This window comes from Scyliorhinus canicula, chromosome 8, assembly GCF_902713615.1.
Source record: "Scyliorhinus canicula chromosome 8, sScyCan1.1, whole genome shotgun sequence".
In the NCBI taxonomy this organism is placed as follows: domain Eukaryota; kingdom Metazoa; phylum Chordata; class Chondrichthyes; order Carcharhiniformes; family Scyliorhinidae; genus Scyliorhinus; species Scyliorhinus canicula.
In genome coordinates this window covers 161,566,400-161,581,026 of record NC_052153.1, presented here as the reverse complement: position 1 = coordinate 161,581,026, position 14,627 = coordinate 161,566,400, and the positions used below count along the sequence as shown (strand labels likewise).

The window sequence follows — 14,627 nt, the reverse complement described above, 5'->3', positions numbered from 1 at the left end:
AACGGTTAGGGAGAATATCATAGCTGTACTACGGGAGGACACCTCAGAGGGCAGCGAGGCTATATGGGTAGAGATCAGGAATAAGAAGGGTGCAGTCACAATGTTGGGGGTTTACTACAGGCCTCCCAACAGCCAACAGGAGATAGAGGAGCAGATAGGTAGACAGATTTTGGAAAGGAGTAAAAGCAACAGGGTTGTTGTGATGGGAGACTTCAACTTCCCCAATATTGACTGGGACTCACTTAGTGCTAAGGGCTTGGATGGGGCAGAGTTTGTAAGGAGCATCCAGGAGGGCTTCTTAAAACAATATGTAGATAGTCCAACTAGGGAAGGGGCTGTACTGGACCTGGTATTGAGGAATGAGCCCGGCCAGGTGGTAGAAGTTTCAGTAGGGGAGCATTGCGGGAACAGTGACCACAATCCAGCAAGTTTTAAAGTGCTGGTGGACAAGGATGAGAGTGGTCCTAGGGTGAATGTGCTAAGTTGGCAGAAGGCTAATTATAACAATATTAGGCGGGAACTGAAGAACCGAGATTGGGGGCGGATGTTTGAGGGGAAATCAACACCTGACATTTGGGAGGCTTTCAAATGTCAGTTGAAAGGAATTCAGGATCCGCATGCTCCTGTGCGGAAGAAGGATAAATACGGCAAATTTCAGGAACCTTGGATAACGAGGGATATTGTAGGCCTCGTCAAAAAGAAAAAGGAGGCATTTGTCAGGGCTAGAAGGCTGGGAACAGACAAAGCCTGTGTAATATAAGGAAAGTAGGAAGGAACTTTAGCAAGGAGTCAGGAAGGCTAAAAGGGATCACGAAAAGTAATTGGCAAATAGGGTTAAGGAAAATCCCAAGGCTTTTTACACGTACATAAAAAGTAAGAGGGTAGCCAGGGAAAGGGCTGGCCCACTGAGGGATAGGCAAGGGAATCTACGTGTGGAGCCAGAGGCAATGGGCGAGGTACTAAATTAATACTTTGCATCAGTATTCACCAAAGAGAAGGAATTGGTGGATGTTGAGTCTGGAGAAGGGTGTGTAGATAGCCTGGGTCACATTGAGATCCAAAAAGATGAAGTGTTGGGCGTTTTGAAAAATATTAAGGTAGATAAGTCCCCAGGGCCTGATGGGATCTACCCCAGAATACTGAAGGAGGCTAGAGAGGAAATTGCTGAGGCCTTCACAGAAATCTTTGGATCCTCACTTGTCTTCAGGTGATGTCCCGGAGGACTGGAGAATAGCCAATGTTGTTCCTTTGTTTAAGAAGGGTAGCAAGGATAATCCAGGGAAATACAGGCCTTACGTCAGTGGTAGGGAAGTTACTGGAGAGAATTCTTCGAGACAGGACCTACTCCTATTTGGAAGCAAATAGACGTATTAGCGAGATGCAGCACGGCTTTGTGAAGGGGAGGTCGTGTCTCACTACCTTGATCGAATTTTTCGAAGAGGTCACAAAGACGATTGATGCAGGTACGGCAGTGGATGTTGTCTATATGGACTTCAGTAAGGCCTTTGACAAGGTCCCTCATGGCAGACTGGTACAAAAGGTGAAGTCACACGGGATCAGGGGTGAGCTGGCAAGATGGATACAGAATTGGCATGGTCATAGAAGGCAGAGAGTAGCAATGGAAGGGTGCTTTTCTGATTGGAGGGCTGTGACTAGTGATGTTCCGCAGGGATCAGTGCTGGGACCTTTGCTGTTCGTAGTATATATAAATGATTTGGAGGAAATTGTAACTGGTCTGATTAGTAAGTTTGCAGACGACACAAAGGTTGGTGGATAGCGATGAGGACTGTCAAGAGGATACAGCAGGACTTAGATCGTTTGGAGACTTGGGCGGCGAGATGGCAGATGGAGTTTAATTCAGACAAATGTGAGGTAATGCATTTTGGAAGGTCTAATGCAGGTAAGGAATGTACAGTGAATGGTAGAACAGTCAAGAGTATAGACAGTCAGAGAGGTCTTGGTGTACAGGTCCACAGGTCACTGAAAGGGGCAACACAGGTGGAGAAGGTAGTCAAGAAGGCATACGGCATGCTTGCCTTCATTGGCCGGGGCATTGAGTATAAGAATTGGCAAGTCATGTTGAAGCTGTATAGAACCTTAGTTCGGCCACATTGGAGTATAGTGTTCAATTCTGGTCGCCACACTACCAGAAGGATGTGGAGGCTTTAGAGAGGGTGCAGAAGAGATTTACTAGGATGTTGCCTGGTATGGAGGGCATTAGCTATGAGGAGAGATTGAATAAACTCGGTTTGTTCTCACTGGAACAACGGAGGTTGAGGGGTGACCTGATAGAAGTCTACAAAATTATGAGGGGCATAGACAGAGTGGATAATCAGAGGCTATTTCCCAGGGTAGAGGGGTCAATTACTAGGGGGCATTAGTTTAAGGTGAGAGGGGCAAGGTTTAGAGGAGATGTACGAGAGAGTAGTGGGTGCCTGGAACGCGCTGCCGGAGGAGGTGGTGGAAGCAGGGATGATAGTGACGTATAAGGGGCATCTTGACAAATACATGAATAGGATGGGAATAGAGGGGTACAGACCCCAGAAGTGTAGAAGATTTTAGTTTAGGCGGGCAGCATGGTCGGCGCAGGCTTGGAGGGCCGAAGGGCCTGTTCCTGTGCTGTACTTTTCTTTGTTCCCATATTGCTAGCTTAGTTTTGCACCAAATAAGTTGGCCACTGTTGATGTGCTGATGCATATGGGTTAATTTGCATATACTTGCTACACTACTCACATTGAAGAATAAGCAGTAGACGTACAGTATAGAATGTGGTCATTTGACCCATGCTGTACTCTTGGAAAGAGATATCCAATTTGTTGCACCCCTGCTTAAAAACACTGCAAAATGTCCTTTTCAAGTATCTCTGAAATTCCTGTTTGAAAGATTCTATTGAATCTGCTTCAACAACCCTTGGGCAGTGCATTTCAGATATAACTCAGTGCATTAAACAATTCCCCCGCTCCCCTCTGGAAATAGTTTCTTACATCCATGGGATGGCCCTTCATAACACAAAATAAAAACTTTTGATAACTTTGAACTCCCTCTGTTAAATCTTCCCTTGATTTTCTCTGCCCTGTGCAAACAACCGCAACCGGCCAGTATAAAACTTTACAAATTATGTAAAACTCATTATCACATGAAACAAACTCATCTTTATTTCAAAATTGTGACAATGTCATAAGTATTTTTTTAAGGATTGCCTTTTAGCAACTTGGTTCTTTGAGACCTACACAAAACAACTCTCAAACCATGGTCTCATCTAGAAAAAAAAATCTCTCGAATTCCTACACAGGCAATAAGAGAAGAAAGCAACACAAGAGTAGGTGACAAAATCTCTCAAAAGGACAACCCCCTCATCCCAGGAATCAATCTAGTGAACCTTTGTTGCACCTCCTTTAAGAATAAAACGATCCATATGTAGTAAGATTACCGTACACATATAATCCATCAGCCTTGCAATAAAGGCCAATATACCAGTTGCCTTTCCAATGCTTTCTGTATCTATATGTTAACTTTGTTTGATTTGGGCATGAGAACAACCAAAATCTTCTAAAAATCTACATTTTCCCCCATAAATTTAGAGTACCCAATTCATTTTTTCCAATTAAGGGGCAATTTAACTGGCCAATCCACCTACCCTGTACATCTGTACACCGTGCTGCCCTCTGCATACCTACATTTTTATTGGTTTCCCACTCTGGGGGAAAAAAAAAACTCTTGCTTTTTTTTTCTTCCCATCAAAGTATATACTTCTTCCCCCCATTATACTCCATTGACTACTTGAGGTCCAATCACAACTATCCTCTATCCCTTTGCAACCTCTTTTACAGGATTCTCTCAGTTTATAATCCCACTTTAAGCTTTGGTTCCTCATTGGTTTATGGCCTGTTTCTAATGTGCTATCACAGGTCAGGTACTTTTCATTTGGAATAAGTTAATAACGGACTTTGGGATCTCAACCTCAAAAATAACTTTTTCACCCGCTTCTCTTTTAAAATCTGAAACTTCTCTTCTGTGGGAATATGTCCCTGCATATAACAGCACAAAGGATTTGCATCCTTATTTGCATTGAACACTGACAAACTCATAATTTTGCCACCAAAGTGGATAACCGTACATTTATCCACATTATATTGCATTTACCAAGTATTTGCCCATTCAGCCAGCTTGTCCAAGTCACCCTGCAACCGCTTTGCATCCTCCTCACAGAATGCACTGCCACCCAGCTTAGTGTCATCTGCACATTTGGAGATAAAGCATGCAATTCCTTCGTCCAAATCATGAATATATTTTTATTTTTATTATTTTTAGAGTACCCAATTCATCCCTTCCAATTAAGGGGCAATCCAGTGTGGCCAATCCACCTGCCTGCACATCCCTGGGCCGTGGGGGCGAAACCCACGCAAACACGGGGAACATGTGCAAACACCACACGGACAGAGCTGGGATCAAACCTGGGACCTCGGTGCTGCGAGGCAGGAGGGCCAACCCACTGCGCCACCGTGCTGCCCTAAATCATGAATATATACTGGGAAGGGTGGCACACGGCACAGTGGTTAGCACTGGGACTACAGCACTGAGGACCCGAGTTCGAAACCCGGCCCTGGGTCACTGTCAGTGTGGACTTTGCACATTCTCCCCGTGTCTGCGAACCCAAAAATATGGTTAGGTGGATTGGCTAAATCGCCCCTTAATTGGAAAAAAAAAAATTGGGTACTCTAAATTTATAAAGAAAAAAAGAATTAATGTATATTTGGAACAGCTGGGGTCCCAGCACTGAACCCTGTGGTACCCCACTAGTCACTGCCTGCCATTCTGAAAAGGACTCATTTAATCCCACTCTCTCCTTCCTGTCTGCCAACCAGTTCTCTATCCACATCAATACATTACCCCCAATACCATGAGCTTTAATTTTGCTCACTAATCTCTTTTGTGGGATATTGTCAAAAGCCTTTTGAAAGCCCAGATACACAACATCCACTGGTTCCCCCTTGTCCACTCTACTGGTTACATCCTCAAAAAAGTCCAGAAGATTTGTCAAGCGTGATTTCCCTTTAGTGAATCCATGCTGACTTGGACTGATCCTGTGCCCGCTTTCCAAACGCTCACTTTTTTCTTTTGTCAGCTGTTAACCAGAGGCCCTGAAGATCTGTACAGAGCTAAACACTATCACTGTTCTATCCAGCCCTGGACTCTCCCGTGCAGCTCTCTCCAGCAGATTCAGTTGTGAAATCCTGGTCAATAGATACACCACCCATTTGTGTCTCTGGTCATCTTTTACTTGTAATAAAATAATCCATCTTCACTGTCCTCTTGCCTTGCTTGCCAGCGGCTAGAAAATGGAAGAAGCTCACCTTTGTGATTTGGCACCAAAAGCACACACATACAGGGCGCTTGAAGTCAAGTGCACATGCCGGGTTCATTGACCTGCTCACAGCTGCCAATTCTGGCCGAAAGACTGCATACAGCCTCATTTACTTCTTTTTAAAATGTTTTTTCCAATTAAGGGGCAATTTAGCATGGTCAGACCACTCACCTTGCACATGAAATGAAATTAAGTGGGGCTGGTTTAGCACAGGGCTAAATCGCTGGCTTTGAAAGCAGACGAAGGCAGGCCAGCAGCACAGTTCAACTCCCGTACCAGCCGCCCCAAACAGGTGCCGGAATGTGGCGACTAGGGGCTTTTCACAGTAACTTCATTTGAAGCCTACTTGTGACAATAAGTGATTTTCATTTCATTTCCTTCTTATTTAAAAGGCAGCAGCACCCGCCATTATCAATAAAAATGTTGGTAGCGGCCAGTGGCACTTCACCCACGATCGGGACCACCACGACAGATCAGTCCACCACCTTCTCAACAGCCACCAGCACTTTTAAAATCCCTGGTCCAGAAGGACAACAGATACCTGGGAACTTCATTCCTTCACTGTGGACTAAAATACTGGAACTCCCTCCCAGCATGCTGGGTGTACCAGATAACCACCACTTTCTCAAGGGCAACTCAGGATGGGCGGTAAATGCTGGCCTAGCGAGCAACAACCCCCATTCCATAAATTAATTTGTTTTTGATTTGGTTTCCACTCTGACCACTGGGACAGGTATTGAAAAGGAAGGTGGTCTTTCTGGTGAGTTTCCAACAAGATGACATTGTTTACAACTATCGGCTGGCATGCATGCTACCACTGCCTTTCAGAAACTAAGAAACACAAGGTGAAAAGAGGGATTCACATTTCATTAAAACTGAAGACTGACAAACAAGCAAACGTTTTGTCATTTGTTGGGCATAGTGATGTTAGAATATTACTCATGTTTCTGCAACCGTTTTAATGCATAGTTTTCAGTTCTTCACCACTCTTCCCATTTACAGATGCTAGCGCCTATTTCCAGTATTCTCCGTTTTCATTCCCGATGGCCGGTTATAAAAGTCTCCTCCGCCAGTGGCTCCTGTCTGCAAACCTGCTTCTAAATTCAGAGAGGCCCCTGCCCGAACCGCCCATACCTCGCTTTGCGCGCTGCTGGATGGGTCGCCTCCCTGTCATTAGCTCATGTTGCAGTCAATATGAAGGGCGTACAGAGCTTTATCCTGTCCCCCGGGGCCTCGACTTTACACCCGGAGCAGCCATTCCACCCCAACCGCTCCCGCTTCAAATTGAACTTGAGCCGGCCGCTCAGACACAACTAGCCGAGCGAGTAATGACCACCTCGATGACAACTGCAGTCGATTGGTTGGAGGGGCGGGGACGGTTGTGAATGACGTGTCTGGAACCCAATTGGAGGCCGGAACCGCCTTATGCCCCGCTCCTTTCTTCCCTCGCGCTGAATAGACCAATTGGCGCAGTGAATGGGCGGGGCGAGGGCCAACGGCGGGCAACGTTTGAACTGTGTGTGGGGGCGGGGCGGCTTGAAGATGGAGGCGGCAGCGCGAGGGGGTCAGAGTATGGAGTAAGGGAGCAGTCCGCCTCATTAACGCGCGCGAGAATTGTCCGTTATAGTCACATCGTAACCGCCGGGAAACTCCTGAAGCAATGTTTCAGTTGGACTTTCGCTGTTGCGAGTTGGGGTTAGATGTGGTCCTCTAGGACCAGGCCCTGTGAGCTGGGATATTGTATGGGCGAGGGGGGTGGACTCTTCCACAGTACTCGGAGTTCTGGTGGGCACAAAAATTATTGGATTGGTGTTTCTCTCACAACGAGCCGGCGAGCGAGCCACCCTTCACATTTCACTACACTCTTCAAATTATTTGTTCTGCATATGTGAATTGACGATGGTGTAGTTTGTATTTTGTCAATGTTTGTTGTATGCAACTTCCATAACCAGTGAAAAAAACATAGTAAACATAGCAGCATGATAGCACAGTGGTTAGCACTGTTCCTTCACAGCTCCAGGGTCCCAGGTTCAATTCCTGGCTTGGGTCACTGCCTGTGCAGAGTCTGCACTTTTTCCCTGTGTGTGCATGGGTTTCCTCCGGGTGCTCTGGTTTCCTACCCCAAGTCCCGTAAGACCTGCCTGCTGTTAGGTAATTTGTACATTCTCAATTCTCCCTCCGTGTAGCTGAACAGGCGTTGGAATGTGGCGACTAACGTCATTTCACAGTAACTCCATTGCGGTATTTGTATTATAATTATTATTAATTGCTACAGTACAGAGGGAGACCATTTGACCCATCTAGTCTGCATTGACCCTCTGAAACATCATCCTACCTAGGTCCACTCTCCTGCTGGAACAATTAGACAAAGATAAATAGAGAGGAAGCTAAAAATAATTATTCAAAGAGCAATGAGATTAAAATGAAAGAATAAGCAGTTCTGTTTGGAATTTTTTAATTGTCCTCTTTGTTTTGATTGACTGGAAGGTTACTTGTGTGAGATGTATAAATATTCTGGACCCCTCAAAGACTGAACGAGCATGATTATTCTGATCAGAAACATCATGATAAGGGATTTGCTAGATGGGAAAAGACCAAGATCAGTGTATTTTGTCAACCTGGTCATTGCATGATGCAAACAAGAACCATTGGATAACATGATTTGTACAAAAATACTAACAGGATAACGATGGCTCAGTGGTTAACACTGCTGCTTCACAGCACCAAGGACCCAGGTTCAGTTCTGACCTGGATGACTGTGTGGACATAGAACAGTACAGAACAGAACAGGCCCTTCGGCCCTCGATGTTGTGCCGAGCAATGATCACCCTACTCAAACCCACGTATCCACCCTATTCCCGTAACCCAACACCCCCCCCCCCCCCCCCTTACTTTTTAGGACACTACGGGCAATTTAGCATGGCCAATCCACCTAACCCGCACATCTTTGGACTGTGGGAGGAAACCGGAGCACCCAGAGAAAGCCCACCCCACGCACACACTGGGAGGACGTGCAGACTCCGCACAGACAGTGACACAGAAGTGGAGTTAACACTTTTCTCCCCGTGTCTGGGTGGGTTTCCTCCAGGTGCTCAGGTTTCTTCCCACAGTCCATAAATGTGCAGGTTAGGTGGATTGGCTATGTTAAATTGCCCCTTAGTGTTCAAAGATATGTAGGTTATATGGGGTTCTCGGGATAGGGCTAGGTAGGGTGCTCTTTGAGGGTTGGTGCAGTCTCGATGGGCCAAATTACCTCCTGCATTGTAGCAATTTAATTCAATTTAGTTTTAAAACTTTAGGAAATATTTACTAGCTGTGGGACTGAAACTGCACAATTTCAGTTCCATTTCTGTGTCTCCAGTGGTGAGTGGTATGACTGGACTATAAATCATGTTAATGAGTTAGTAAGAAGTTTTGCAGCATCAAGTTAAGTCCAACAGGTTTATTTGAAACCACAAGCTTTCGGAGTGCTGCTCCTTCATCAGGTGAGCTCAATGGTGTTAATGGAGTTGTTGTATAATAAAAACCCAGCCCTAAATGCCTGTGATGAGATGGTTTCATATAACATGTAAATCCAGTAATATCTTGTTATATAAATTATTTTTTATTTTTTTGTCAAGGCTTAACCACACTTAAGAGTTGTGTATAGTTCTGGCCGCCACTTTACAGAAGAATATAAAGATACTGGACAAGGTGGAGAAAAAATTGAATGGTTCTTGAACTGCTAAGTTATGACTGCAGAGTGAATGCCTCCACTGCGTGGCGAGGTTGGGGCTGATACAGCTGAAGGTGGTATACAGGGCATACCTCACGCGGGTGAGGATGAGCCGATTCTTTGAAGGAGTAGAAGATGTGTGCGAACGTTGCGGGGTTGGGGGGGGGGGGGGGGGGGGCGGCACTAATCACGTTCATATGCTTTGGTCCTGTCCAAAGCTAGAGGATTACTGGAAGGAGGTTTTTGGGGTAATTTCTAAAGTGGTGCACGTGAAACTGGACCAGGGCCCCCGGGAGGCCATATTCGGGGTGTCAGACCAGCCAGGGTTGGAAACAGGTGCGGAGGCAGATGTTGTAGCCTTTGCCTCGTTGATTGCCCAAAGGCGGATTCTGATGGGTTGGAGAGCAACCTGTCCACCCTGTGCCCTGGCGTGGCAGGGGAACCTTTTGGAATTCTTGACTCTTGAGAAGGTTAAGTTTGAACTGAGGGGAAGGATGGAGGGGTCCTACAATTCATGGGCATTATTCATTATGCACTTTCAAGAACTGGATAACATTGAACATTAGTTGTGGGGGGAAGGGGTTGGGGGGGAGGGTTGGGGGGGGGAAGGGGGGGTGGGGGGGGGAAGGGGGGTTGGGGGGGGGAAGGGGGGGTGGGTGGGAGGGTTGGGTGGGAGGGTTGGGGGGGGGAAGGGGGGTGGGTGGGGGAAGGGGGGTGGGTGGGGGAAGGGGGGTGGGTGGGAGGGTTGGGGGGAAGGGGGGTGGGTGGGAGGGTTGGGAGGGAGGGTTGGGGGGAAGGTGGGAGGGTTGGGGGGAAGGTGGGGTGGTTGGGGGGGAAGGTGGGGTGGGTGGGTGGGAGTGTTGGGGGAGGGGTGTGGTGTGTGTTAATGGTGACTATGGATGATTCCTGAATCCTTTTTGTCATTTGTTAATGTGAACATTAGGGCTAATGTTTGGGGTTTGGTGGGAGGATGGGATCGCTGTTGTTGTTATGGGGATTGACATATTTGTTACTGATTATTATTTATTGTTGGTGGGAAAAAATGTGAAAAACGAGAATAAAAAATATTTGAAAAAACAAATTCAATAAGGAATTCCGAATAACGTCAATAACCATACAGTGGTTAAAATGTGGAACTTATCACATCATGGAGTTGTTAAGGTGCATAGGATAGATGCACTTAAAGGGAAGCTTGATAAGTACATAGGAGAAAGATTGAAGGAAATTCTAATAAGGTTAGACGCAACTGTGTGGAGGAGGCTCGTGCAAAATAGCCATGTGGATCTACCAGTTGGGCTGAGTGGTCTGTTTCTGTGCTGCAAATGCATGTAATTAACAGCAGTGGTGCAAATCACCCAGCGATTTGTGGAAAAATTGAACTGGAATATTTCTTCAAAATTGCTGGATATTTAATGAACTAACAGTGGCTGCTGTGAACTCGTTATTTTTCAAGCAAATGTTTATGTATTAACCCCTTGTCCGCACAGATGGTGACATTTCTATGAAACCTATGAAATCTATGACTTCCAGAGAGTACCCAGTATTTTGTCTTCTTTTTTCAAATTTCCATCTTCTGTTTAAGGTTGGCTAAACTTGGATGATGGAATTAGGACCTGTATAGTCCAATAATGTATGCAATGGTATGATTGCACACTGAACAATTGAAACTCTCTGCTATATATTTTTCTTTAAATACATTTTGTAAAGCTGCCCAACTTTGTAATTTGAAAATAGAATGTTGGCAGGAGAAAACTTCTAAACTTGAATGAGGTTGCATTAACTTTTAATTCCAACTTCATGTTAATTGTGAACCAGGGAGATACAACAGCCAATTTACAAACATCAAGTCACCTCAATCAGCAATGAGAAGAATGACTAAATAATCTGTTTGTGGTGGTTGTTAATTAAAGAATAAATTTCCTTCTTTCAATGTCCACCATGGCTGTGATGGCCTCTGCAATGGAAATTGTCTTTGTTTGTCCAAGAGATGTGGATGTCATTGGCAATGTCAGCATTTGTTGCCCATTTCTAACTGTTCTTGAGAAGGTGATGGTAAGCTGCATTCAACTGCTGCAGTAAATATGTTGTAGGTGCATCCACAATGCTGTTAGGATGAAAGTTGCAGGTTCTGACAGGCACCAGTGAAGGAATGGTGATGTGTATCTGAGTCAGAATGGTGTCTGCTTGGAGGGAAACTTGCAGATGGTGGGGGGGGGGGGTTCCCATGTATTAAATGTCTTGTCCTTCTAGATTGTTAGAGGTCGCAAGCTTGGAAGACGCACAGAGGAGGCTTGCTGAATTGTAGCAGTGCATCTTATCGATGGTACACCCTGCCGACACTGCCAGTGGTGGAAGGATTGAATGTATAAGGTATTAGATATGGTGCTGATCAACAGGCTAGTGTATCCTTGTGATGAGCTACTAGTGTTGTTGCAGCTGCACTGATCCAGGAATGTGGAAAGTATTCCATCACATTCCTGACTTGTGCCATGTGGATGGTGAACAGGCTTTGGGGAGTTTGGAGGCGAGATACTCACTGCATAATTCCTAGCGTCTAACCTGGTCTTCTAACCACAGTATTTAGATCACTGGTCCAATTAAGTATCTGGTCAATCGTACCCCCCAGCATGTGGTAGGGGATTCAGTGATAGTAATGCAGTTGAGTGTCAAGGGGAAATCATTGTATTCTTTCTTGTTTGAGATGGTCATTGTCTGTCACTTGTGTGGCACAAATGTTACTTGCCATTTATCAACCAAGCCCGAATATTGTCTAGGTCTTGCTGCATTCTGAAATGGACTGCTTCAGTATCTGAGCATTTTCAAATGATATTGAATATTGCAAACATCCCCACTCTGACATTATGATGGAAGGAATGCCATTGAACCTGAAGATGGTTGTGCCCAGGACACCATGCCGAGGAACCCCTGCAGTATTGTGGGATTGAGATCATTTTCTCCCAACAAACACAACCATCTTCCTTTGATAGAAGGATTGAATGTGTAACCTGGGTAGGGAGTTTGGGCCATTGGGTAACAGATTGTGATTAATACAATTTTGTTGCTGTTGGCCCAGTGTGTCACGGATGGCCAGTTGTGAGTTGCTTGATCTGTTCTGAATTCATCCCATTTAGCATTTTGGCAGTGGTATCCTCAATTTGAAGACGTGTCTCCACAAGGACTGTGCAGTAGGCCCTCCTCCCAGTTCTGTCATTGACAGATGCAACAGATATTGGTTAGAACATGAGGACAATCAAGGAAACAAAAGAAAAAGTAAGATCTTCACTCCTGTTGGCTCCCTCTTCACCCATGCAGGCCTGGTCTGGCAGAATCAAAATACTGAAGATGCTGGAAATGAATAAAAACAAATATGCCAGACGTACTCAGGGTCAAGCAGCAACTGTGGAGAGTAAAACAGAGTTAATATTTTAAGTCTGACCTGCTGAGTATTTCCAATATTTTCCAGTCTGACAGATATGTCCTTTAGGACTTGGTCAGTAGTTTTCTTTCAATAAACCTGGAGTACCCAATTTTTTTTTTCAATTAAGGGACAATTAATTTCTAATTAATGGGCAGCCCACCTATCCACATCTTTTTGGGTTGTGGGGGTGAGACCCACGCAGACACGGGGAGAATATGCAAACTCCCCACTGACAGTGACCCAGGGCCGGGATCGAACCCAGATCCTCGGCGCTGTGAGGCAGCAGTGCTAATCACTGCACCACTGTGCTGCCCCTAGGACTTGGTCAGTAGTAGTGTATTGAATCACTCTTGATGGATATTGAGGTCCCCAACCAGAGGACATTCTGTGCCTTTGCAACTATCAATGCTTCTTCCAAGTGGTGTTCAACATGGTGAATTAATGATTCATCAGGTGAGGAAGGGTATTAGGTGGTATTTAGGAGATTTTCTTGCCCTCATTTGACCAGAGTCCATGAGATTTCATGGGGACCAAAGTCAATGTTGAGGACTCCCAGGGTTACTACAACCTGACCGTACACCACTGTGCCACATCCTCTGGTGGGCCTGTCCTGCTGGTGAGATGGCGGAGTTTGGGACATGGGCTGTAAATTTGTCCAGCTTCCATTGTTTCTGATGCATCAGTCCAGACCTCTCGATCATGAGCTCCGCGATATTTTCTTCTTTTTATTGTTCCCATTGTGGGTTCAGTTCCGCTTCAGAAGCCTGAGCTGACACAATTTTGATAGTGCTGCATTGTAGGAGGTGCTTTTCTTTCAAATGAGGCTTGGACACGTGTTTGTAAAATATTCCATGACGCTGTCTTAAAGATGAACAGGAGTTCTCTTCAGTGACCTGACCAATATGTATCCCTCAACAAACATCACAAGCAGATTCTCTGATCATAATCTCTGATGTCTGTCAGCAACTTGCTGCATGCAAATTACATACAGCAGTGACTATAGCTTCCAAAAATAGTCAACTTTGGTGCATTACTCTTCATTGAGACATTTTACTGCACACAAGATGGAGATAAAAGTATTTGCTGTTCATTGACTGTAAACCTCTCAATAGGACATTCTAAAGCCATGAAAGACACCATTTGAATGGAGGTTCTTTCTTGCTCTTTGAATAGTATCATGGAATTCTTTACCAAGCCCACAGAACTAATCTTAACTTAATCTTTTAAATTTAGAGTGCCCAATTCATTTGTTCCAATTAAGCAGCAATTTAGCATGGCCAATCCACCTAACCTGCACATCTTTGGGTTGTGGGGGTGAAGTCCACGCAAACATGGGGAGAATGTATAAACTCCACATGGACAGTGACCCTGACCTCGAACCTGGGACCTCGGTGCCGTGAGACAGCAGTGCTAACCACTAGGCCACCGTGCTGCCCTTAACCGTAACATCTTATCTGGAAGGTGGCAGCCCTGACAGTGTCACATTTAACAAGACACTGAAATGGTAGCCTACATTCAGCATTAAAGTCCTGGATTATGGGTCGAACCTGCATTTGAGTGTGCTATCACTGAGTACACAGACAAAAATATCAGAGAAACCAGAGCATGAATCAATGTCTTCAAATACAAAGCCTCCTTCCTTTTTCTGTTTTTTCTATTGGGGAGTATCTGATCCCCACTGGCATCTATCCAATCTGATAGCCAGCCTACACTTCTAAACATACATGTTCTATTTCCTGTATCCGGTGTTGGCATCAACTCCCATTGGGGAAATATTCAGCTTCTACTGAGTCTATGGCTGTGATCTACTCTGCAATTCTTAAAATCTGTATTTTCAGTTGTTGCATATTCTCTGTTTTCCATCTGTGATACTTGTTCTCTGTATATTAGTTATGAAGCAAATATACACATTCTTCAGGAGCTTGGTAATTCCTGCATGAAGCTTGGACAGCTGGCACTTGATAACTTCCACATAACACCAGCAGTTGGCCAAGAAAATCCAGTGGCAATGGATTCCATTCTGCACCTCATGTGGTGAGTAATGGGTTGTACATTGATTTAAATATGGTAGATTTCTATGTCACATTATCACAATAAAAATGTCAGTGAAAATGTTTATGAAGTATTTG

The 14,627-nt window shown here is 45.0% G+C and overlaps 2 protein-coding genes across 4 annotated transcripts in view; one reads left to right on the top strand and one right to left on the bottom strand.

Annotated features, from left to right (window-relative positions):
- LOC119970645 overlaps positions 1–6,728 on the bottom strand; it is a 66,214-nt gene extending 59,486 nt beyond the window's left edge. The window contains exon 1 of one of the 2 annotated variants that reach the window (XM_038805592.1): positions 6,500–6,728. The gene's annotated coding sequence lies outside the window, so the exon portion shown is untranslated. The remainder of the gene's footprint in view (positions 1–6,499) is intronic. The other variant, XM_038805591.1, reaches the window with a different exon arrangement.
- Positions 6,729–6,878: 150 nt separating this feature from the next.
- cenph (centromere protein H) overlaps positions 6,879–14,627 on the top strand; it is a 49,813-nt gene continuing 42,064 nt past the window's right edge. Inside the window, exons 1-2 of one of the 2 annotated variants that reach the window (XM_038805589.1) lie at positions 6,879–6,942; positions 14,389–14,532. In XM_038805589.1, coding sequence (XP_038661517.1) covers positions 6,908–6,942; positions 14,389–14,532 — 179 coding nt within the window. In that variant the 5' untranslated portion in view covers positions 6,879–6,907. Of the gene's footprint in view, positions 6,943–7,024; positions 7,151–14,388; positions 14,533–14,627 lie in introns of those variants that run through there. The other variant, XM_038805590.1, reaches the window with a different exon arrangement.